This window comes from Pygocentrus nattereri, chromosome 14 (assembly GCF_015220715.1).
Source record: "Pygocentrus nattereri isolate fPygNat1 chromosome 14, fPygNat1.pri, whole genome shotgun sequence".
NCBI lineage: Eukaryota > Metazoa > Chordata > Actinopteri > Characiformes > Serrasalmidae > Pygocentrus > Pygocentrus nattereri.
Genome location: NC_051224.1, coordinates 40343705 through 40367838, shown reverse-complemented (window position 1 = coordinate 40367838; position 24134 = coordinate 40343705). Strand labels below are relative to the sequence as shown.

Below are 24134 nucleotides of genomic sequence, written 5' to 3'. Positions count from 1 at the left end.
GAAGAAAAAGGAACATGTTTCAATATTGTAGTGTAAGATGTTGGCTAATATTTTATATTAAAACCCTTAATTAATTCTTGACTTATTGAAAAATATGCTTTTTTTAAACTGATAGACCCCCAAAAGGCTCCAAGGAGTTTGAGACCCATGCTTTACAGCCTGAGGTAGTGCCTGCGTTGACAAAAGCAGTGATTTTGTATTATTTCCCAGATGTAATTGACGTTTAATGAGATTGTAACTGCTCTGCATCACACCAGACTCATTGTCTGGGCAATTGGGGAGCTGCAGACGGCACAGCGGCGCATTACACTTCATCTGCACTGCACAGTGATGGGTGCCTATGTGTGTTTATGGCGAGATCAGACATCAGTCAGTTCAATGAGGTGTCGCTAGAACAGAGACAGGTAAGGAATCAGTTCAAGGCACACAAGGCAGATAGCTTCAAGATTAAAACCCCATGTTTTCAGCCCTGAGTACAGACACAATGCAGAAACATGAAACTGTATCACCAGCACACTCCTCACACACTTCTGGGCATTTCTCCTTTACCTCCTTTCGCAAAAGCCCAAAATCCCAAAGGTGTTCAGTGGGGTTGAGGTCAGGGCTCCAGTCAGGCCACTGGAGTTCCTCCACACCAAACTGGTCACTCCATGCAGGGGCAGTCGTGGGCTGGAGGTTAGGGAGCTGGTCCTGTGACCGTTCTTGTGCTGACGTTGCTTCCAGAGGAGGTTTGAACTCCATAGTGAGTGATGCAACAAAGGATAGGCCATTTTTACACGCATCCGTACTCAACAGTCCGGCTCTGTGAGTTTCCGTGGTTTACTGATTCACAGTTGAGCTGTTTCGCTTCCATTTCACAATAACAGCACTTACAGTTGACAGGGGCAGATCTAGCAGGGCAGACATTTCACAAACAGAATTGTGGCAGACGTGGTATCCTATGACAATGCCCATTTGTGGGTGTGGCTGAAACACCAGAACTCAATAATTAATACTTATAGTGTACATCCGTCTTAAAGGCACAGTAACAAAAGCAATTTGTTTAATTCAAAATGACAAGTGGAAAATAGTATACACGCCTTTTAAATGGTAACTAATAGTTAGAGGGTAATTCCACCCATTTTTTCAAATTTTATGCAGAATTCAATCAGTGTATCAAAGTTAGTCAGGGTGGTTACGGTGTCCACAACATGAATATAGCCAAAAATAGCCATAGAGCTACATCTCATCTGAGTATTATATGTCATTTTGATAAGGGTAAAATAGTCCGGCAAAATATGTTTTCTTTTGCATCCAGTGTGTGCCTCTCTACCACGAATGGGTTTAAAAATATGCTTCAGTTCAAAGCTTAATGGCAAACTATCGTAAATCAATGTCTCTGGCATTAGACAGCATATTTCTATACATTACTATGTAATAACTTTCTGTCAGGAGGCTTTTAGAGGCATGAGACGTCTGGTTCCTATCACCACCACTATAAAACAACTCTGTCTCTTTATGTTTCTCAACATTTCACACCAGAATTCAGCCTAGATTAAGAGAAATTTTTCATACATAAATAAACGGTTGTAAACAGAGCGATTCAGAGCGGTTTGGTGACCGAGTCAGAGCTGCTCACAGTGGTGGTGATAGGAACCAGACGTCTCCCTCTAAAAGCTCCTCACAGAAAGTTCCTACATGAACTGGTTCTGAATTCACTGCCTGATGACTGAGACGCTGTTTTATGAGAGTTTAGAGAACTTCAACTCCATTCATGGTGGAGGGAGACATGCAGGGCGCTGTGCGGCAAAATAGTCCCCAAAGAAAACTCATTATTCCAGATTTTCCACTGTTTTCCATCATCAACATTCCATATAAGCTCAGAAGACTCGTGTAGGTTCTCTGGTGGTTCTGGATGGTAAATAAAGTGTCTATATCTGTGTTGTAGTCATGGCGACGTCTGGTTCCCATCACCACCACTGTAAAGACGTCTGAACCATTTCACACCAAAACCCTCAGAGTCTCTCTGAAATTGGTGGACTTGCCCTCTGAAGACCATAGACTAACCTGTTTTGGTGCATCGTTCTTTCTTCAGATGACACCAAAACAGAATCAGCGACTAAACAATTAAAGGAACGGTCTGGCAAAAGCATCAAATTTGCACAATTTCCCACTCACCCTAGTGAGTAGTGTCCAAGTTCTGCTCCTTTACTTCAGCGCCGGTGCTACGACACTACCTCTGCTCAAAAACACTAGAAGTCAATAGTCACCCAAAATCTTCACTTCACGCACATCTCCGAAACCAGCTGATCCAGGTCTTTCTTAAGGCGGCACAGAGGTTTAGGTTTAGGACGCAGCATGACCTACTGCAAGCCATGCACATGAGCAACCCCCTGCGTCCTGTCACCGCCACCGGAAAGAAATGAGTCTACAATCAAAACCATCTCTCCCCAAACCAGCTGAATTTTGAGAAAATGGGTGGAATTGCCCTTTAAAACCCTCCAAAAAAAGCCTGAAACACATCTTTTTCTTTGCTCTAAGCGACGAAGCCCCCATCACTTTCTCAGGAGAGGGACTGCCAACCCCCCCAACCCCCCCCCCCCCCCCCATCTCTGCCTCCCTCCTCCACTCCACCCCCCCCCCCCCCCCACTCTCTCTCCACTTCTGCGGATTCAGTCATCCACCTTTTCTCCTTTTCCCAGTTCTGTAGGGGAGGAAGGGATGCGAGGAGGTCGAGGAGCTGACTGAGAGGCATGGATACAGCGTGAGCACGCGAAAGCGAAGAGATAGAAGAGAAAGAGAAGAAAGGAGCGATGGGATTAATGTGATTTCCACCCCCCCCCCACCCCCCACACACTGGGCTCGAAGTTAAAGGGATTCGTCGCTGGAGAGGAAGCCTCGTATGTGCCGCCTGTCAGGAGAGAGGAGCACTGCTGCAATGCCAACTCACTCCACTGTTTCGGAGCTTTGTGGAAGAGAGATGCTGTGAGTATCGCTCGGTTCCTTCTCTTTTCCTCCACGACGCCCGGTTCCTCACGCATGCATGTGTACTAGCTAAAGTGCGGGGGACACGTGAGGATGACCGGGGAAAGCAGCAGACGCGAGCGTTAGTGGGGATTCGAGAAACTGGGGGTGCCAAAGTGTCGTGCAGGATCTCCTGACCATGCACCACGATGCAGCTTGTGGGAAAAAAGGAGAAAAAGCTGGATGAAGTTGCCTTCTTTTTCGAATTTTCCGTTCCACCTTAAATGGTGCAGCAGTTACGTTCTGGCGCCTCAGGCGCCAGAACGTAACTGCTGCACCATTTAAGGTGGAACGGAAAATTCGAAAAAGAAGCGTCACATCTTGGTCTGTCTTTGCAGTATGAAAACAAAGAGTTATATATGAAACGGGATGAAAAAGTCTTGTTGTGATGAGTGGCAAAATATGGAAAAAAACCCCCAATAAAAACAACTAAATATATATATCAACAAATATTCTAAGCAGTTGTCCTTTTTTGAGCTTTGTGGCTAAAATAACACCTTTTTTTTCATGCACAACCCCCCCCCCCCCTCCCTATACCCCCACACACCATAACCATGACATTGAATGTGCTGGACCGTGTCCTGAAATGTAGATCCAGCTGATCCAGCTGGCGCTTCTGGGACCCGCCAACAGGGGGCGCGCTTGTATAAAGCTCAGCTTCCTTGGGAAATTAATGAGACATCAGAAGGAATATATATCTAAATACCCCCCCCCCCCTCGCCCCCACGCCTCCTTCCTCCCCATCCTCAGATCTCTGTCACGTTGTAGGGACACAGATCCTGCGTTAGCTCGAGATAACTCGGGCAAGTTAGGAGGCACTGCATCAGCAGGGACTCCGTGATTCATTCGTCCCTGCTTATCAATCAGTCCATCAATATGTGTGTCTTCCTCAAGCGCCGCCAATCAGCCAGGAGAAATCAAGTGAATTTCTTTTTAGGAGGAGCTGAGTGCAGGTTGGAAAATGACCGGGGGACTTTTATTCTGCAAAAGAGATACAGTAGAGATTTTACATAGATGGCACTGCGGTTGTTGAGTGTGTTGGGGGTGGAGGTGGGGAATATCACCATCCCAAGATGTCACAAGATGTCATATCACAATACTTTAGGAAGTTGATTTCTGTATTTATGTGTCACGATATTTTTTTTTTTATGACATCTGATACGTGGGAACCAATGAAGTAGTGCCACGCTTTAAAGATGCTGTCAGAAACTATGAATCCCGTCACTTGTCTTCAACATTTCACACACACACACACAGGACTAATTGTGCTCTCTTTTTAAATGCCTGGGGACTTTTATTATGTAAAAAAATGAAGGCAGGTGTTTTACATACGTAGTAGTGCAGGCTGGTGTAGCGGCTAGAGGTGGCTCGATTCTAGAGGTGGGTTATATCTCATATCGCGATACTTCAGGAAGCTTTCTTTGCGATATTTATGTGTCACGATATTTATTTTTTCCTAAAACCTTATAAATTATACAAACAAAGTAATACGTTTTAAAAAATAATAACAAAAACTATGAATCCAGTCACTTTTCTTCAACATTTCACACACACGCAGGACTAACTGTGCTCTCTTTTTAATCAAGCAGGCTGTTAGAAGCGGATTTAAGTGCTGACGATGTTGTGATACGCTAAGAAAAGCACATTGTGATGGAATTTATTGCGATAACGATAAACATCGATTGCCCGGCTCTACTCAGTGTGATTTCTTTTCTGATATCGACGCTGGAACCGTGAGCGCAAGCCGATGCCGATGCTGATTTGTATCAGTGTCTTTAAAAACGCCCGGCCTTTTCCAATGAGATTTTCATTGAAGGGGAATTCCACCCACTTTTTAAAATTTATGCATATGTAAACAGTTAAGATGTAAACACTCGGTGGTTTTGTGAGCTGGTTCTGATAGAGAGAATGACTCAGTAGTGGTAAAAGGAGCCAGGGCTTGCAATGTCTACGTAAACACACAAATATAGCCAATTTACTGACTGTCCCAAAGCAGCAGTGGACCCACACGTCTTCTGAGTTTTTGTATGCTGTGCAGAAATGAATAATGATGCATAAATGTCGTGAGTGGACCTCAGTGACAAAAATAAAACTGAGGGAAAATGTGGCATACAGGCCTTAATATGGTATCTTACAGTTGAAGGGAAACTCCACTGTATTTTACATTTTTCTGCATGGTTCAGTGATTTGGGTTCGTTGTAGAGACTGATGTCTTTACAGTGGTGGTGATGGGAACCAGGCGTCGCCATAACTACAACACAGACATAGACACTTTATTTACCATCCAGAACCTCCAGTGGACTGAATGGATTTTTATGTATAACATTCCGTGAGGAGCTTTTTGAGGTGGACGTCTGGTTCCTATCACCCCCACTGTGAACAATCCTGACTCGTCGTGAAGTTTCACACCAAACCACACACTATTTACATCCTACCCATTTAACTGTGCTGAATTTTTTAAAAAGCTGGTGGACTTCCCCTTGAAATGACGGCATGCTGCAGTGTGCTTGGTCCGAGGAGTCTCTCCGAGCCATACGCTTTGGTAGGAATCATATAGGCTTTAAAATGAGGGCCCTCTTCCCTTTTTCGCCCTCTGTTCCTCCAGTCGCTCCAAGAAGATTCGCAGTGTGATGATGACAGCGCAGCTCTCTTCTGCTCTGCTTGCTGCTCAACTTCGGTGTCACACTGAATCTTCATCACTCGCTCATTGCGAGTTATTCATCGCCTGGATTCCAAAATGAGGGATGAAGAAAAGGGACTCGGTTTGCTGAAGCTGCCTAAGACGAGGGCCGCTTGTAAGAGCTTAATAGAGGACAATACAGAAAATCAGGAATGAATTGAACATCATGCAGTATTAACGGCGGAACAGCAGCCTGACGTTGTAGGCGTGTTTCAATCTCTGTGCTTGTTCTCTGTGAGCGCCGTGCTCGATGCTGATTGAGAATCGGTCCAGTGCACTTGCAGCATGAAAGTCCAGAGACTGCTCTGTCTTAAGGGCGGCACAAAATAATAAGGAAAGAAAAAGACAACACGCAGCAAGCAGCGCAATTCTTCAAGTTGGAGTGGTGTGAATTTTATTCCACACTACATCATGCAGCACTACATCCACTTGAACTGGCCTGATCATGATCCCTAATGAAAACACACCTGGTCAGTGCTCTATAAAAGGGGAATTCCTCCAATCTTTAAACATTCCTCCATAATCCAGTGCTTGGCATGTAAACAAGACGTTGTGATGTGAAATGGTTTGCTGCAGTGAACAGGTGGTGATAGAAACCAGGACAGCGTCTCAGTCATCAGGCAGTGAATTCAGAACCAGTTCATGTAGGAACTTTCTGTAGGAGCTTTTAGAGGGACGTCAGGTTCCCATCACCACCACTGTGAACGGTTCTGACTCGGTAAGTTTCTCTAGAACAGAGCATCTCACACCGAACCGCTCTGAACCGCTCTGTCAGGTTTGCTTGCACATACAAGGAATTTGGTTTTGGTTACAGGAGCTCAAAGAGCACAGCATCAGACATGTACATGTAGTGAATAAAATAAACATAAAATAAAATAAAGATAAAATAAAACATGCATTCCTACTGTCACTCACTCATACACACGCACACAGTCATACCTGTGACCTTTACAATGTAGTCTAAAGTTAAAGTGCTGAGTGCAGCGGCAGTTGAAGGGTGTGTAGTGGCAAAGAAAGGGATCAGTGTGTGTGTTTACATATTAATTGCTTCATTATGCAGGAATTTTGAAAAATAGGTGTAACTGCCCTTTAAATAATGACTATAAACTATATTTCCAAAAGTTTTCACTCACCCATCCAAATCACTGAATCCAGGTGTTCCAGTCACTTCCGTGGCCACAGGTGTATAAAGCCGAGCCCCTCGGCCTGCAGACTGCTTCTACAGACATTAGTGAAAGAATGGGTCGCTCTCAGGAGCTCAGAGAATTCCAGCGTGGTGCCGTGATCGGACGCCACCTGTGCAGCAAGTCCAGTCGTGAAATTTCCTCACTACTAAATATTCCACAGTCCACTGTCAGTGGGATTATAACAAAGTGGAAGCGATTGGGAACGACAGCAGCTCAGCCACGAAGTGGTCGGCCACGTAAAATGACAGAGCGGTCAGCGGATGCTGAGGGGCATAGTGTGCAGAGGTCACCGACTTTCTGCAGAGTCAATCACTACAGACCTCCAAACTTCATGTGGCCTTCAGATCAGCTCAAGAACAGCGTAGAGAGCTTCATGGAATGGGTTTCCATGGCCGAGCAGCTGCATCCAAGCCTTACATCACCAAGCACAATGCAAAGCGTGGAATGCAGTGGTGTAAAGCGCCGCCACTGGACTCTAGAGCAGTGGAGAAGTGTTCTCTGGAGTGACCAGTCACGCTTCTCCGTCTGGAAATCCGATGGATGAGTCTGGGTTTGGTGGTTGCCAGGAGACGGTACTTGTCTGACTGCATTGTGCTGAGTGTAAAGTTTGGCGGAGGGGGGATCATGGTGTGGGGTTGTTTTTCAGGAGTTGGGCTCGGCCCCTTAGTTCCAGTGAAAGGAACTCTTAAAGCTTCATCACCAAGAGATTTTGGACAATTTCACGCTCCCAACTTTGTGGGAACAGTTTGGGGACGGCCCCTTCCTGTTCCAACATGACTGCACACCAGTGAACAAAGCAGGTCCATAAAGACGTGGATGAGCCAGTTTGGTGTGGAAGAACTTGACTGTCCACTTTATCAGCTCCACTGACCGTATAGCTGCACTCTGTAGTTCTACAGTTACAGACTGTAGTCCATCTGTTTCTCTGATACTCTGTTACCCTGTTCTTCAGTGGTCAGGACCCCCATGGACCCTCACAGAGCAGGTACTGTTTGGGTGGTGGGCCATTCTCAGCACTGCAGTAACACTGATGTGGTGGTGGTGTGTTAGTGTGTGTTGTGCTGGTCTGAGTGGATCAGACACTGGAGTTTTTAAACACCTCAGTGTTACTGCTGGACTGAGAATAGTCCACCAACCAAAAATATCCAGCCAACAGCGTCCAGTATGATCAGTGGAGCTGATAAAATATTCAGTGAGTGTAGAAGATGGGTGATGTGTGTATATAGATATATTTATATAAGAAAGTTTGTTATGTGTGCTCTTTAAAAAGATGGTTCTTCAAGGGTTCTTTAGTAAAGGCAATGGTTCTACATCCAAAACCTCCATCAATCTGAAGAAACATTTCATGATGCAAAGAACCGTGTAAGCATTCTGTACTAAAAGCCCTTGAAGAACCATCCTTTCAAGAATATTTTTCCTTTAAAGTGATTTGATACCCGAATTGAGTCTTAATTTTCGGTCTGATTGCTCAGTTAATCCTCGGAATAACTGGCAGATTTCTCAGTATAATAGCAGTGAGAGCCCCAGTGTGGCTTATCTGGACAGTACGGACTTTTACTGACGTGTTTTCTCTGCCGACAGGGAATGAGGTCGAGCACTATGGGGTTCTCCAGGTTGGTACTCCTGACTCTTCCAGCTCTCCTTACCCTCGTGAGCCTGACGCATGCGGCGGAGAAAGTGCCCATCCTGAACATTGCAGTGATCCTGGGGCAAACGCGCTACATTTCGGACAGGGACATACGCGCTCTGTGGAGCAAGGACGACCCCATCGACGTCAATGTGGTCACCCTGCTGGTCAACGAGACGGATCCCAAAAGCATCATCACTCATGTGTGCGACCTCATGTCCGGGACTAAAATCCATGGCGTGGTGTTCGGGGACGGCACCGACCAGGAAGCCATCGCCCAGATTTTGGATTTTATTTCCTCCCAGACGTTGATACCCATCCTGGGGATCCACGGGGGCTCCTCTATGATCATGGCCGACAAGGTAAGCTTGCGCCTGTTGACGTCACCTCACCTGCTCAGTGAGAATGACCGAACGCGGTTGGTTGATCCACAGAAGTATCTACGTCGTCTGAAACTTCCAAATGTCTTTATCCCACATACACAGGAATATCCAGCTTGTTTACTGAGCCAAAGGCAGCTTTTCTGATTTTGAACACTGTTCAAAACGGGTTTCACCAGAGACTTTAGTCTTGTCAAACCACAGTACTGTGCAAAAATCAGAGACCCTCCCCTCCCTGTTTCGTTTACTTATGTTCTAGACAAAACAGCCAGTAAGTACAAGCTCAGTACTCTCAGAAAAAGGGTACATCGTTCTTTAGTGAACACTTAAAGACCCCTTTGCATGACTGAAGGGTTTATTTCAGACCCTTTTCCAAAAACGGTGCTATCTAGAAGCCTGTACAACACGTTCATCATCAGTCTGAAGAACCGTGTGAGGAACCCTTTATGCATGCAGGTGGTTCTCCAAATGTTCATGGTTCTGTATTGAACCACTGTGTTTACCAAAGAACCCTTGAAGAACCGTCTTTTTAAAGAGTGTTCTTCAAAGAACCATATACGGCAGGTTTTCCTCTGTATCCACTGCCTTTAAGAGTGTGCAGTCTCTAGAAATGGTTCTTTGGTAAAGGCAATGACTCTATATTCAACCACAAGTGCCCAAAGAACGCTTGAAGAACCCTTTTCTAAGAGAGTGCGTTTATTCTTCCGTTTATGCTTCCATTCTTTTCAGGAGACTCAGTTTCAGAGCTCTGCGGTCTTGTATCTGATCTCTTCAGAAACACCTGGAAATTGAGTAACTTGGACTTAGAGGCAGGTTTAGATAAGTGAAGGGTCTCTGACTTCTGCACAGCTCTGTACACTGGGCTACACTGAATTTACTTTATTCAAATGTGTAGTAAAGTCTACGCAGCTCAGTGTCAGTTAAAGCAACGACAGCTTTTACATTTATGTCGTCGCTGTTGGAACAAAATCTGGATCTCCAGGAAAGTAACTTTACAGGGGAATAAAAAAAATATCACTCCTAACTTTCAACGTATGTTAATTAAGCAGTAGAACACAGAGGGAGTGTGTTATGGTGAAATACCATCCCGGCTGTGATCCGGTGTCCGCAGATCATCCCAGCCGTCATGTTACTGGTGATAACTCCCTCCTCGAGTGCTCTACTGCTTTAATACAGCAGTTAAATAAATACAGTAAGAAATGAATAAACTGGCCGTGAACGCGGCTTTAATATGTTTTAATGTTCAGCTCCTTCCTCCTAATTAGAGCTCCTTAACGAGCAGCTCGTTGCCACGTCAGAGTAACGAGCTCCGCCCACTCGCTGCTCAGCCTTTTGCTTAATAAAATGACTTAAAACAAGTTTGGAAATAAGTTAAATAATTTTAAAATAAGCGTACAACAATCTCAACAGGAGAAATATTGGATTTATTGACTAGATTTAAGATCATTTTACTGGACAGGATACTATTTTTGCAGTGTAAACAGTAACGGGTGTTTTTGAATGAGGTGAACAATGAAAAATGAAGTTGAAGAACCAATATTTTGTTCCGACAGCGACAGTGTATATCTTTATATAATGCAGCGTGCTTTAGGTGACGTGTTAGATCATCTGCTTGTTTATAGCAGCGTTCACAGTGAAAACAGTGCCAGCGATCTGTTTTCTAGCTTCCTCTGGTGCTGGACTCTCATCCGAGCTGTATAAACACACAAAGAGGGCGTAATTTGCTACTCTGTTGACTCATGGCGTTTCTTATCACCTGCTCCTAACTTCACACCTGAATTCTCCTCAGTGGAAAACGCTCCTGCTCGGCTGGCCAGTGCACAGTCGTTTATATAATCGGCCGAGTTTGCACTGCTGCATCTCGGTGTGTTTACTTCATGTTCTTCCAGCGATGCTGCTGCTCAGAAGCACTTGAGGCAGAAATTCCAGAGAGATTCTGCTGAGAAGTGGTTAATGCAGGGGCGAAGAACGATTTCGCGCCTCATTTTGATGGATTTTGTCTAATTTTAAGCATGGTTGTATTAAGGTACAGTACTTTGACCATTTTAAAGACACTTGTGTTCGTGCGGAAGCAAAGTTTCTGCAGTATTGAGCTCCGTGCATGTTCATGCGTTCCCATTTCAAGACATTTTGTACCAAATGAGCTTTGAAGAAAATGCTTAAAATAATATTCATGCTAATTTTAGGTTATTATTATAACACCCAATCAAATTAGTGCACCTTAAATCATGCCACAGTGCCTTAAACCTCTGAGATTTATACTGATTTTAAGATCACAAGATAATTTACAGCATAAAATCATTTTTTCTTAGTTTTTATGAAACCTTATTCAAACTTTCTCACCATATTGACAGAAATGGCTTAATTCTAGTACTTTTGTATTGATTTGTTTTTCTGTTTCTTCTTTTTTTTGTAGAAGTAAGCTCGGTTTGTTCTACTTGCATTAAAGGGGCCATATCCTGCTTTTTCATAGTGTTTTCATTTTTTCCCCCCTGATATGTTTTTGTGTGCAAATGTAGTCATAGTTTATTTTTACATTGCCATTTTATCCTTTAGAATTAAACAGGCTGCATTTGGTGTTGTGCCTTTAAGACTGACATATGTAAATGAGCTCTGTTCTGATTGGTTGCCCTGTATCTAGGGCTTCACAACCTGGACGGAAAATGAAATGTTTGCAGAAAGCTGTTGAATATCACAGCAATGATATTAGATGTAATAAATTAAGTAAATATAGTGTGTCTCTGACTGGATGTGCCACAAATATAGAGCCGTTTTTTGCTGTGTGCACAGAAATATAATGAAATATTCACTGTTGTGTAAAAAAAACAATGACAGACTAATAGCTGCTCAGATTAGGACTACCAGCACATTATTTTGCACTTTACGACTGCAAACAGTAAACATTTCCTGAGCAAGTTATTCTATAAAGGCTAAAAAATGAGTAAATGTGACTATTTTCCCATGTAGGCCTACTAAACCAAGTTATATATGTATTTAGTTGCTTAAAAAGCTCCTTATGGTGATGCACGTTTGTTGTAACAGTACCCATTGTGGCTTAATAATCATCACGTTTCTAATATGTTTACAGCTTAGTAGTTGAGGATAGACTAGTATTTGAGCTGTGTGTTTTATAGTTGGCTGTTTAGCTAAAGTCACTAATTCTACACGTGACAGAGCAACGAAACAATAAAAACATGATTTATGATGCAGCCCTACCTGCACTCTGCCTCGGGGAGCAGTCCCAGCCCAAAGCCTTGAGACTCACAAAAGTTTCCGTACGTGAACTGTGTAGTTTTGGGAACAATTTGAAAGTTTGTTTACATACTACATCAAACTGTTTTGCTTTTAAAAGGAAGTGAAATTTGTTTGTATGGGCCCTTTAAATGCTTTATTTACAAAGGGAAACCCAGCAGGGAGCAAAGCTTTAAAGCATAATTGAAAAGAAAGGATGCTCAGGTACAGCCGGCAGCTTTCATTTGGCTGCCACTTTTAAGCCGTATCCATTTGGTATTTCATCAGATCTTGAAAGATTTTGCTTATTGAGCCTTTAAGTGTTCTGTCAGCCCGTTTTATCGGCGGCTTTCTTCAGAAGGCTTTGGGAGGTCTTCCTTTGGTGCGGAGGAGAAGTTGACGGAGCTGGCTTTTGTCTTTCTGTGGGTTTCTGTGAGTCTGACCCCGGGTGGGGAAGAACAGCATGTCAGTGCTAATTAATGGCAGGCTAAGCAGACTTCATTCGCTCCCAGTTTAGAAGCGCTCGGTCTGGTTTAACCCGGCGATGCGTCATGGTGTCATGTGTTTTTCAGCCAAACTGTCGCCTCCTACGCAGCCAAGTCGATGCACAGCCACGTACGCGGGCAGGTACCGTCTAACACTGAGTGACAGAGCTATTGACTTAACACAAATCTTCTGCGCGATACAATGGCTTTAGAACCTCTGAAGCAAGCAGACGCCAAGGGCAGTGGAAGAGGCCCTCGTGTCCCCGTTCTCCTCCCCGTCTCTCTTAGAGAAACATGCGAAAATGAAATATATTGAAAATGCATCCCAATATGTGAAGCTTTCATCTGGAGTGTATTGGAAATCCACTGTTGACGCTGGAAAGCTCATAAACCCAACGGACCGGATCATTTCTAGCAAACTGTTTGTGAATAGCGTGGCGGATTATTATCACAGACCATGTTATCATTGACTTCTTGATCGATTTTTCCTTTTTTCCCCTGGAGATTATTAGAGAGAAGGAGAACATGATTAAAACAAAAGCAGGTTATTGCCATCTTTCAGCGTTGTTTTCCTACTTATTCTGTTTGGATGAGCTTCGGCTTCCAGGCAGTTCTTTGAATTTCACTCCTCTGTGTACTTAGATGGAATGACAATAAAAGCCTCTTGACCTCTTGAAAGAAACACTGTCCAAGCGTCCAAATAAATTTGAAGTAGGGACCGATGTACGTTTGTATTTATGGCCTTCACTCTGTCAGAGTCTGTGTTCTGCCTGTGTTGTGTCACTATAACAGCGGTGGCTTATATCAGTTCCACTCTAGAACTTTCAGACATGCGCAGAACTGAAGTCTGTCTGGGGACAATGCGAAAAAACAACTGGAACTTCGGTTTAGTCGGCACTCAGAGCTGGGTTTGGCTTTTTATACATCTGCGAAATAATCCTCTTTGTTTGTATTTTGTAGGAATCTGGAGGTTTTAATGGAGAAAAAAGTCATTTTTCTTTCATTTCATTCATTTTTGCTCTACAACATCACATAATTTGCTCCAATTCATGCAGCAAAGCATAATTCATGCCATCTTTGCACATGCTCTGTACATCCTCGAGCATCTAGGCACCCTTTCTGCTTTGTGAATTCAGCTACTTGAAGGAAATGAGCCTGAGAAAAATCAGATCCGCAGAATGTTCCACCAAGCTCCACCTGCCATGTTGCTAACACTAAAAGTCAATAGTCACCCAAATGTTTTCTGTAAATATGTCCTCAAAACGTCTCTCAAGCTGCTCAAACTGTGTCTAGTTCTTTATAAAAGTGGCCCAGACACTTACTGTGAGCTACCAACATGAACAACCACTTCAGACCATTCTTACGCCCTTCGTCTGGCTGAATGCACCTCATGTAGGTGTATGGATGCTAGACTGGGGTCAGGACTGCTGCTGTTTCTGTATTTAAATATGTTAAATTTAGCATCAATAATAATCACATTTGTAAACAGAAACAACAGATATTGTGAAAGGAATCCGTAGCGTCCACATGCCTGCGTGCTTGGGAGTCAGTTCAGCATGACACCTGCTGGCCGCTGCATTCGGCCTCACGGTGAACATTTACACGTCTAATTACAGAGAAGATTTGGGTGACTATTGACTTCTATTGTGAGCAACATTAGCCTTGTACCTCCAGCACTAAGCTAAAGAAGCTAAATTTGGACACCAAACTTGTCTTGGCTGATCGGCCACATCTGGGGTCAGTGGAACATTGTGTACATTCGATGTTTCGCGGAACCTTTCCATTCACACTAATTGCGCACACAGCTTGTATAATCTCACTAGAAAATGCTCTAGAGCAGCTGCATGTGAGCGTAAGGTCACCGAGCGTGGGCTAGAGGGGTATAAAGCCCTTCTAATGAGTGAATTCAGCTTTAGGTTGAACCTATAGAACATAAAAGGGTGCGTTATCATGAATAACATCAGAGCTGTGATTCGGTCGCAGGTACGAGCTGAAGGCGAGATCATCATTCACCATAAAACACGACCTCCAGTGTTTAATACAGCGACTGAAATAAAGAACAAAGCAAAGCAAATAATCCTCAAGATCGTATCAAACATGCTTTAATAACAGCGAATCCTTCCGCCAGAAAAAGTAGTCCCCATTCTGTGTTACAGAGCCGTAAACCTGTGTGAATATCAGGTTGAGCTCAGTTTTTCAGTGTTTCCCAGATGAAGCTGAATGTGGTTCAGTTGCAGTCAGTCTGTAAGTGTTTCACAGCCCATCTGGTTTGCTGCATTGTATTCTGTTGATTTCTGGATACGTCCAGTTTAGTTTAGTTGTTTTTTGCCCAGAAAGCTTGCTTAGGATCAACAGCAGGTCCAGAATGAAATGCCTTAAGTATTCAGTATATATACAGTATATTTTGTTATGATAATGTATTTTCATATAACTTTAGCATGTAAAATTCAGTGCTGCATCAAATTTGATACGGTGCTCAATTTGACATTAAAGTTATTTCAGCTATTTAATTATGCAAAGCTGTAGTTAATGATATCCATAGAAAAGCATTAACCAATAGAATGGGATGCTCCAGGTCACCAAGCGTGGGCGAGAGGGGTCTAAAGCCCCCCAGCATCGGGCTGTGGAGCAGTGGAACTGTGTTCTTTGGAGTGGAGTGACGGACCTCCATCCAGTACCCTTTGGCTGAGTTGGAGTGATCCAGAACTGACCATCCAACATCAGTACCTGACCTCACTAATGCTCAATCAGGTCCTCACAGCAATGTTCCAACATCTAGTATAAAGCCTTCCCAGAAGAGTAGAGGCTGTCACTGCAGCACAGACTCACTATCAATGCCTATATTTCAGAAGACACTGTGGAGTCGACAGACTTTTGGACTGACGTGTGTTGGTGGTTCTGTGTCGGTTCTACTGGGCCACGAACCTTATTTCTTGTTGTAAGCAACGCTGCTTTTGCTCTGTGAAGCGTTGATGATGAGCAAGATGCAAACCAGCTAGATCAAGCGTACGATGTTTTTTTTCTCTTTCATAAATATAATAACACACATAGACGCGCTGTTGCACAGCAAGTTGACCCTTTGTCTCGCGTCGTCCCCCCTTCACCCCTTTTAGGAAGGGAAGAGCACTTAAGTTGTTCCTGCTCTTCATGTCTCTGGAGTCTGTTGATGAACTCCTGAATGATAAAGTGCTCCTCTGGATGAGAAATAGCTCCGTAGCTTTCAAGCGGAGTGTGTTTGGGGGTGGCGGGTTTGTGTGGGGTGGGGCTGCTGTCCCTGGATTGCTGCTTTAAAGGATAGTTCAGTCTGATGTGGCTAAGAGTGAATAGTCACCAACTAACATGATGCAAATGACATCATTTTAACTGAAAGCCAAAGGCTTCCATTCATTATTAGCCTTGTTCGCATATTTGCAATACTTGGCGTGCATAATCCAGCATGTGAGGTGTAAACAGAGAGATTCAGAGCGGTGTGGTGTGAAACGGTTCAGACGTCTTTACAGTGGTGGTGATGGGAACCAGGCGTCGCCATGACTACAACACAGATATAGACACTTTATTTACCATCCAGAACCACCAGAGAACCTACACGAGTCTTCTGAGCTTATATGGAATGTTGATGATGGAAAACAGTGGAAAATCTGGAATAATGAGTTTTCTTTGGGGACTATTTTGCCGCACAGCGCCCTGCATGTCTCCCTCCACCATGAATGGAGTTGAAGTTCTCTAAACTCTCATAAAACAGCATCTCAGTCATCAGGCAGTGAATCCAGAACCAGCTCATGTAGGAACTTTCTGTAGGAGCTTTTAGAGGGACGTCTGGTTCCCATCACCACCACTGTGAACGGTTCTGACTTTAGAATGGAGCGATTCACACAAAACCACTTTGAACGACTTGGTTTACATCTGAAAAATTTAATTATGCAGAAAACGTTGTTCTGCTAGTACTGTAAACGGCTGCCTTATGTATACCACATAAAAGTGTGTGATATTGGCCTGTTTGGAGCTCATTTGATGATAAAGGCTGTATTACTGACCCCATAGATTTAACCCTGTTATATATCTTGAATGATTTTAAGCAAGAGACCATAAAAAAGGTGCGTTATCATGAATAACATCACAGCTGTGATTCGGTCGCAGGTACGGGCTGAAGGCAAGTTCAGTAGATCATCATCATTCACCATAAAACACGACCTCCAGTGTTTAATACAGCGACTGAAATAAAGAACAAAGCAAAGCAAATAATCCTCAAGATCGTATCAAACATGCTTTAATAACAGCAAATCCTTCCGCCAAAAAAAGTAGTCCCCCTTTGTGTTACAGAGCCCATCTGTAAAGTGTTTCACAGCTCATCTGGTTTGCTGCATTGTATTCTGTTGATTTCTGGATACGTCCCGTTTAGTTTAGTTGTTTTTTGCCCAGAAAGCTTGCTTAGGATCAACTGCAGGTCCAGAATTAAATGTCTTAAATATACAGTATATATACACAGTATATTTTGTTAGGATAATGAATTCCATCAATTCTTCATGGGCACAAAAATACACAAATTTAATACAGTTTTCAAAATTTGACTCAATTTTTGTCAATTTACATGCTAAAGTTGTTTAACTGATTTAATTCTGCAAAGCTGTCGTTAATATGAGTTCTCTAGCAAAATAAGCCAGTTCACAACCCACAGACTTTATAAGCTCTTCAGAGCAAAACACCCTGTGTTTTGAGAGTGGGCGGGTCCATTGCATGAGCTATGCCCCCCATTACCCACTTGACTGCATTGTTTTGATCATCAACAGTGGTTGTATTTGTATTACACTCGTTTTATCCATCTATTCTTCCGTTCATCCATGTATCCATCCAGTCGTACCTCCCAAACATGCTATAGTGATCAGTGTAATTACTCCTGCAGTAACAGTAATCACTTTACCTCCGGAGCGCCGTGCTGAGCGAACAGGGCTTTGGCTCTTCCTCCGCCGGTAGAAGCCTGTGTGCTGTATCGAGGGACTGCTTGCTTGACAGAGTGCCGCATCTGCATGTCAGGCTTTTTGTTTGAGGAAAATGTCAAGCAATATTTCAACAAGGCATAATGATGTTAACCGAGATGCTTGAAGTTCAGAGCTGAGGTGCGCTCCTGGAAGACTTCTGTGCTGATTCCCGTACGTTCCTGCCAGAGAGAGCTCAGTCATTAGGTAGAGGTCGGCTGTACCTGTGTGGTTTGTGCTGGAACATCACAGGGTTGCCATAATGGGGGCAGTCGTGGGCTGGAGGTTAAGGAACCGGCCTCGTGACCGGAAGGTCGCCGGTTCGACCCCGAGAGCTGACAGTTCATGACTGATCTGTCCTTGAGCAAGACACCTACCCCCCAACTGCTCCCTGGGCACTGCGGATAGGGCTGCCCACCACTCCGGGCAAGTGTGCTCACTGCCCCCTAGTGTGTGTGTGTTTGCTAGAGTGTATATGGTGTTTCACTACAAAGTGTTTCTTTTGCTACTCTGTTTGAGGTGGTGACTAAATCTTTGCCCTCCCCTCTTATCCACAGCAGTTTAGTATAGCATGCAAAGGCAGCATTGGGAGCCTGTATTTTGGGATGAACTCTGTCCTGTACTGAGGGTGGTGGTGTTATCCACTATGCTATACAGGCACATTACCATTCGCGGTATCACTTGAGACTTAACACTAAGACACAAAGTTGTGTGTTACCCTGTTTTTCATTGGTTAGGACCCCCACAGGAACACCACAGAGCAGGTTTTATTTGAGTGGTGGGTCATTCTCAGCACAGCAGTGACACTGATGTGGTGGGGGTGTATTAGTGTGTGTTGCACTGGTGCGAGTGGATCACACACAGCAGTGCTGCTGGAGTTTTTTTAAACACCTCCATGTCGCTGCTGGACTGAGAACCAAAAACAACATCCTGTGACCACTGATGAAGGACTAGAGGATGACCAACACGAACTGTGCAGCAGCAGATGAGCTGTCGTCTCTGACTTTACATCTACCAGGTGGTCCAACAAGTTAGGAGTGTCTAATAGAGTGGACAGTGAGTGGACACAGTGATTAAAAACTCCAGCATCACTGCTGTGTCTGATCCACTCACGCCAGCACAACACACACTAACACATCACCACCACGTCAGTGTTACTGCAGTGCTGAGAATGACCCACCACCCAAACAGCACCTGCTCTGTGAGGGTCCATGGGGGTCCTGACCTCTGAAGAACAGGGTAACAGAGTATCAGAGAAACAGATGGACTACAGTCTGTAACTGTAGAACTACAGAGCGAAACTATATGGTCAGTTGAGCTGATAAAGTGGACAGTGTGTGTGGATAGAAGGTAGCTGTACCTAATAAAGTGCTCATTGGGTGTATTTTATTAATATGGAAACACATTTGAGTAAATTGAATGGATTTATTACAGTATAAGTTGTGCATTTGTTTTATAGTGAGACTGATTTGTATAATAGTGGAACTGTCATCTTGGTGCTGTAAGTCTGAGTCTCGTAAGCCGCTGTGGCTTTAGACACAGTGTGGAGTATTTATTTTAGATTTTAGGGCTCTTGGAGATTTTATCTGTGTTTTTCACTGTTGAGGGGAGAGCAGTAATATTGCCGTGACTGTGTATCATCACAAATCTCAGAGGACGCTGCAGCCGCTGCCTTTCCTAACAGTTTCTGTAGTTGTGCTGCTATTTACTATCCTCACACGAACAATCTGCAGACGCTTGTTTTGCTATTTGTCAGTGCAAAGTACAGTCATGGCATATGATTATGGTAAATGAAACCCAGGTGGACAAAACTGCCCATCTGATCATTGAAAACAACTTTAAGCAGTTTGTAAATGTGCATTTGATCAGAATATGTGATTATAGTTGATGGTGTCCTGATAGCAAATTTCATGAAGCATGATAGCTCAGATTTTATCATAAGAAGGCAATAAGGCTTTGATGCTCTTCTGAACTATATGAACTTCCTAGAAAGCTGAGTTCTTTCCTAGATCGCTGCCTTATACATTCTGTCAATTCTGTCATACCGTATTGTGCAGAAGTGAGACTCTTCACTTTATTGCATTTCCAGTCAATAAGTACAATAGTAATAAGTGAGTATCTCTCCCTTCATTCCAGCTTCCGTTCTTCTCAGGAGCCTCACTTTCAGCTCCTCAGAGAACCTGCAGACACGCCTCCAAAGCTCAGTCTGAGAAGCTGGTTGATGATCAAACCCATTCAGTGGTGTTGAGGTCTGGACTCTGGGGTGGTCAGTCCGTTGTTCAGCTTCTTTGTTTGATGTGTCCGTCTCCTTTTCTCAGTGAGGTTCTTCTTGATCAGCTACACGTCCTTTCAGACCCACAGCGCTGAGTGGTCTTCTCACAGTGGAAGGATGGACAGAAACCCCTGTGGATGTTTTCAGATCTGAAGCAGCTTGATCTTCTCCTCTCTCTCAGAGATCAAAGCTTTCAGTGCTGTTTATCTGATGGGGGCAGTTCTGGGGTCGACCAGGTCTTCCAGGTGATTGTTAGGAGCCACATGTTCTCTGTAGCTGCTTGATCATTGTTGAAGCAAGTGGATTTGCTTATATCTCCTCAAAAATATCTCCTGAAAGTGGGTGACATTTACTTAATGACCGTTTTGACTGGACGTTAAAGGGTGATCAGTGTACCATATCTAAACCTTTTAACTCTTGTGTCTTTCTTTTGTTGCATGATTTACAAACTTTGCATCGTGAACATTTTTGAATAGATTAATAGGCCAATCAGAAAGAAACGGAATTGTTTGAAATAAACTTTTGTTACTTTAACATATATTAAAACCAAGGACCTTTTTTCTTTCTCCTATAAAGTTACCACTTCAGGCAGGGTACAGCAGGTAAGGCATTGTTCCACCTCCTGTTCATCTTTTTGATTATATGCTGCGTCCCATGAGCTGCAGATTTCCTCACAGCGCTCACTGATTCACCAGTTCAGGGGTTGCAATCCAAATGTTAAGAAGAGCCATTTTGTCCTTTGAACAAAAAACAAATCGACTTGGGAGCCTCAGCACTTTACATCCATTTTACCGTCTTGGATGTAAATATGTCTCAGTGTTAATGTTCTAGTATAGGATAAAATAAACAAAAACTCAGACTCACTCTGCTCTGCTTTGATCTTCAGCTCAGCTACAGCTGCTTTTCTCGCATCTCCAGCAGGAAACTCTTCCACAGAAGTAGGTCAGTTTCTTCTAAAACGTCTCTCAATGTTCGACTTTTTACGAGGCTGAAGTCGCGGCTCATTCGCCAGCTGCTTGTTTGAGTTTTCCAATTTGAAGGATAAGCGGCTTCATGACTTTTTAGTGTTTGTCAGTTTCTCTCTGCACATTAAATGTGTCAGTAAACCAGCTGGACTGATTATAAACACTAATAAGTCCATTCATCTCCAGATTATCGATGTCCGTCTTAAATCTCTCTCTTTGCCGTTTCGTAGCTACTAGCCGGTCGAGACTGTTGTCTGTGTTGCTATGGTGACCAGCCGCCTGCGCTGATCTTCAGGGTTAAAGGGTGAATCAGCAGTTCTACATTAACTCCAGCGTTTAAGACCATTTACTGTTAAACTGTGTTGAAGGATCAGCAGAGCTTTATTTTACTGTAGAGGAGGATTATTTTATTATTACCTACTGATCTGGTTCAGCTGTGGAGCCACAACAGGGCAATATGTTGTCGACCCCTGCACTAGGCCTATATGGAGGCTAAACCCAGGTTCGACAGTCCACTGCTGGAACAATAGAGCAGACTGTCTGCCTGGTTCTGTGCAAAAAAAAATGCTGATGTTTGTCTCGGGGAGTGAGACGAAGGGCCGAGCTCATCCTGCTACAAATGAACTATATGTAGCAACACAGTTTCAACCCTCATGCAGACCTTGCAGAGATGTTGCTGGAAGGCAGTGCGTCCGTTTTGCTTTTGATGGTGCATTTTTTCTACTACATGTAACCTCGGAGGGGTTAAACATAACTAGAAAGATCTGCTCTACATCAGCACTGCACACGCAGCAGCTCCTCCACACGAGATGAGACCAGCGGGGAGTTTAGTCTGCAGTAGTGAGTAGTGACCGTAGGGGTGCGCTGATATGGGAACTGCAGGCTGCTATCTGCTGATTCTGATGCTGACACACAGACATTATAAACCGTAGGAGAAAACCCACCTGGAAGTTTCTGTGCGGTTACAAATGCAGTCAAATCAGTGGAGTTTTAGTGCAGCATCACCTAAACATTCTTCTCTGTTCATCGAGTGTCGGTTTGAAATATCGGTCAAATAACATTTCACAGCAGCTAAAACACCATAATGTACATAATATTAACTTGGATTTTAGGTTTTGTTTTCACATCTTCACATTTCTAATGTTTTCAGTTCACCACGCTTCGGCCATAGTACAACCCCGTTTCCAACAAAGTTATATGCAAATCATGTAAACCATATTTTTAAAGGAAAATACTACAAAGTGCCTTAGTTCTGAAAGTGAAATGTTTTCCTGTTTGTGTTTGATGCAGGATTTCAGCTCCTTTATCATATGTTTAATTTCATAATGTGCCAAATGTTCTTAGCGGTGACCGGTCTGGACTGCAGGCAGGTCAGTTTAGCCCCTGGACTCCTTTAATACAAAGCAGTGCTGCTGTAATACCTGCAGAATGTGGTTTGACATCATCTTGCTGAAATAATCAAGGCCTTCCCTGAAGAAGACGTCGTCTGGACGGCAGCAGATGTTGATAAAACATGTTTATATCATTCAGCTTTAATGGGGCCTTCACAGATGAGCAGGTCACCCAGGCCATGAGCACTAATGCCCCCTAAACCATCATGAATACTGGCTTTAGAACTGAGCACTGATAACAAGCTGAGTGGTCTTCAGCCCGGAGGACACAGTGTCCATGATTTCCTAAAGAATTTCAGATGTTGATTCGTCGGACCGCCGGACACTTTTCCTCTTCCCCTCAGTCCATTTTAAATGAGCTCAGGCCCAGAGAAGGTGGCAGCGTTTCTGGATCCTGTTTATATTTGGGTTCTTCTTTGTGTTTTAGAGTTTAACAGCGTTTGTGGATGCAGTGATGAACTGTGTTCACAGTCAGTGGTTTTCAGAAGTGTTTCTGAGCCCATGCAGTGATTTCCACTACAGAATCATGTCTGTTTTTAATGCAGCGCTGCCTGAGGGCCCAAAGATCACGGCCAGCAGATACTGGTGTTCAGCCTCGTCCCTCACAGACAGAGATTTCTCCAGATTCTCTGAGTCTTTAATGATGTTCTGCACCGTAGACGATGGAAAGCAGAAGCTCTTTGCTGTTTTATGTTGAGGAACGTTCTTCTTCAGCTCTATTTGATGGTCCAGTCTTTCACAGAGTGGTGACCCCTCCTCACCTTTACTTCTGAAAGACTCCGCCTCTCTAGCTGCTCTTTATACCCAGTCATGTTACTGACCAGCTGTCAATCAACCACCAGGTGTTTTTTATCATTACACAACTTTACCAGCCTTTTGTTGCTCAGTTTTAATATTTGATTTGTTGTCTTTGTATGATTTTTCATTAAATATAGGGTTTGAATGATCCGCACATCATTGCATTTAGTTTTTATTTACATTTACACAGCGTCTCTCAAGTTTTTGGAAATTTTTTTTTTCATTTATTTTGCAGATTTTTCTCCACTGCAGGTAACTGGATATCCATTAGTTCGCCAGAATTAACATCCCTCCTGTATTTTCGACGGGAAGTTAGTTAACTCATCCTCTACAGTGTCTCCCACTGCGGTCCCGCAGAATGTGGTTCCAACCCTGCTCCAGCTAATCAACTTCTTCAGAGCTTCGTGATTGGCTGGATCGGATGTATCAGTGTTTGCTTAGGGCGGAGCAACATGTTAAAGGGGAATTCCAAATATTTTTTAAAAAATTCTAAATTATTCAAGTCAATTGTAAGTTCATTGTAGAGAAACATACAGACGATGATGTCTTTACAGTGGAGATGATGGGAACCAGGGGTCACAATGGCTGCAATACAAATATAGACATTTTATTTACCATCCAGAACCAGTACACGAGTCACGTGTACACCTGTATCCGATTACATTCCCTATCGGAAAGTTTCAGTCCGTTCTGCATGAGCGTCGCGTCACAGTGAGAGTTTATACCGTTCAGCACGGCGGAGCAGAAACTGGTCTGCAGAGGAGACGAAGTTCATGCTCTGATCTTTAAAAGACGGCGGTGGGACGGACGTCCAGCTTATGCGTCTCAGAGCACGACGTCTTCCTCTCGGCCTTCTTTAATAAGGACGTGTGAAGGACGTTTTCCTGAGTCTGACGTCATTTTAAAGCAGTTAAAAACACAATCACTGCTCACTGCTGCTCATCTCACTCTGACTGGACTCACGTGAGGCTGGTTGTCATGGTAACGTCTACACTAAGCGGTTCTCTATGCGTGCCCATCATTTACGAATGGATTACTTGTAATGTGAATATAAATAGAGATTTTTTATCAGATTGTTGAGTAGAATAAACGCCTCCGTCTGAATCTGTAATTGGAATGAATTTAATCAGATTGGCAGAAAT

At 43.6% G+C, this 24134-nt stretch overlaps 1 protein-coding gene across 1 annotated transcript in view; it reads left to right on the top strand.

Annotated features, from left to right (window-relative positions):
- The first annotated feature begins 2689 nt into the window (after window positions 1–2689).
- grin2aa (glutamate receptor, ionotropic, N-methyl D-aspartate 2A, a) overlaps window positions 2690–24134 on the top strand; it is a 265531-nt gene continuing 244086 nt past the window's right edge. Inside the window, exons 1-2 of the mRNA XM_037544960.1 lie at window positions 2690–2964; window positions 8452–8859. Coding sequence (XP_037400857.1) covers window positions 8455–8859 — 405 coding nt within the window. The 5' untranslated portion in view covers window positions 2690–2964; window positions 8452–8454. The remainder of the gene's footprint in view (window positions 2965–8451; window positions 8860–24134) is intronic.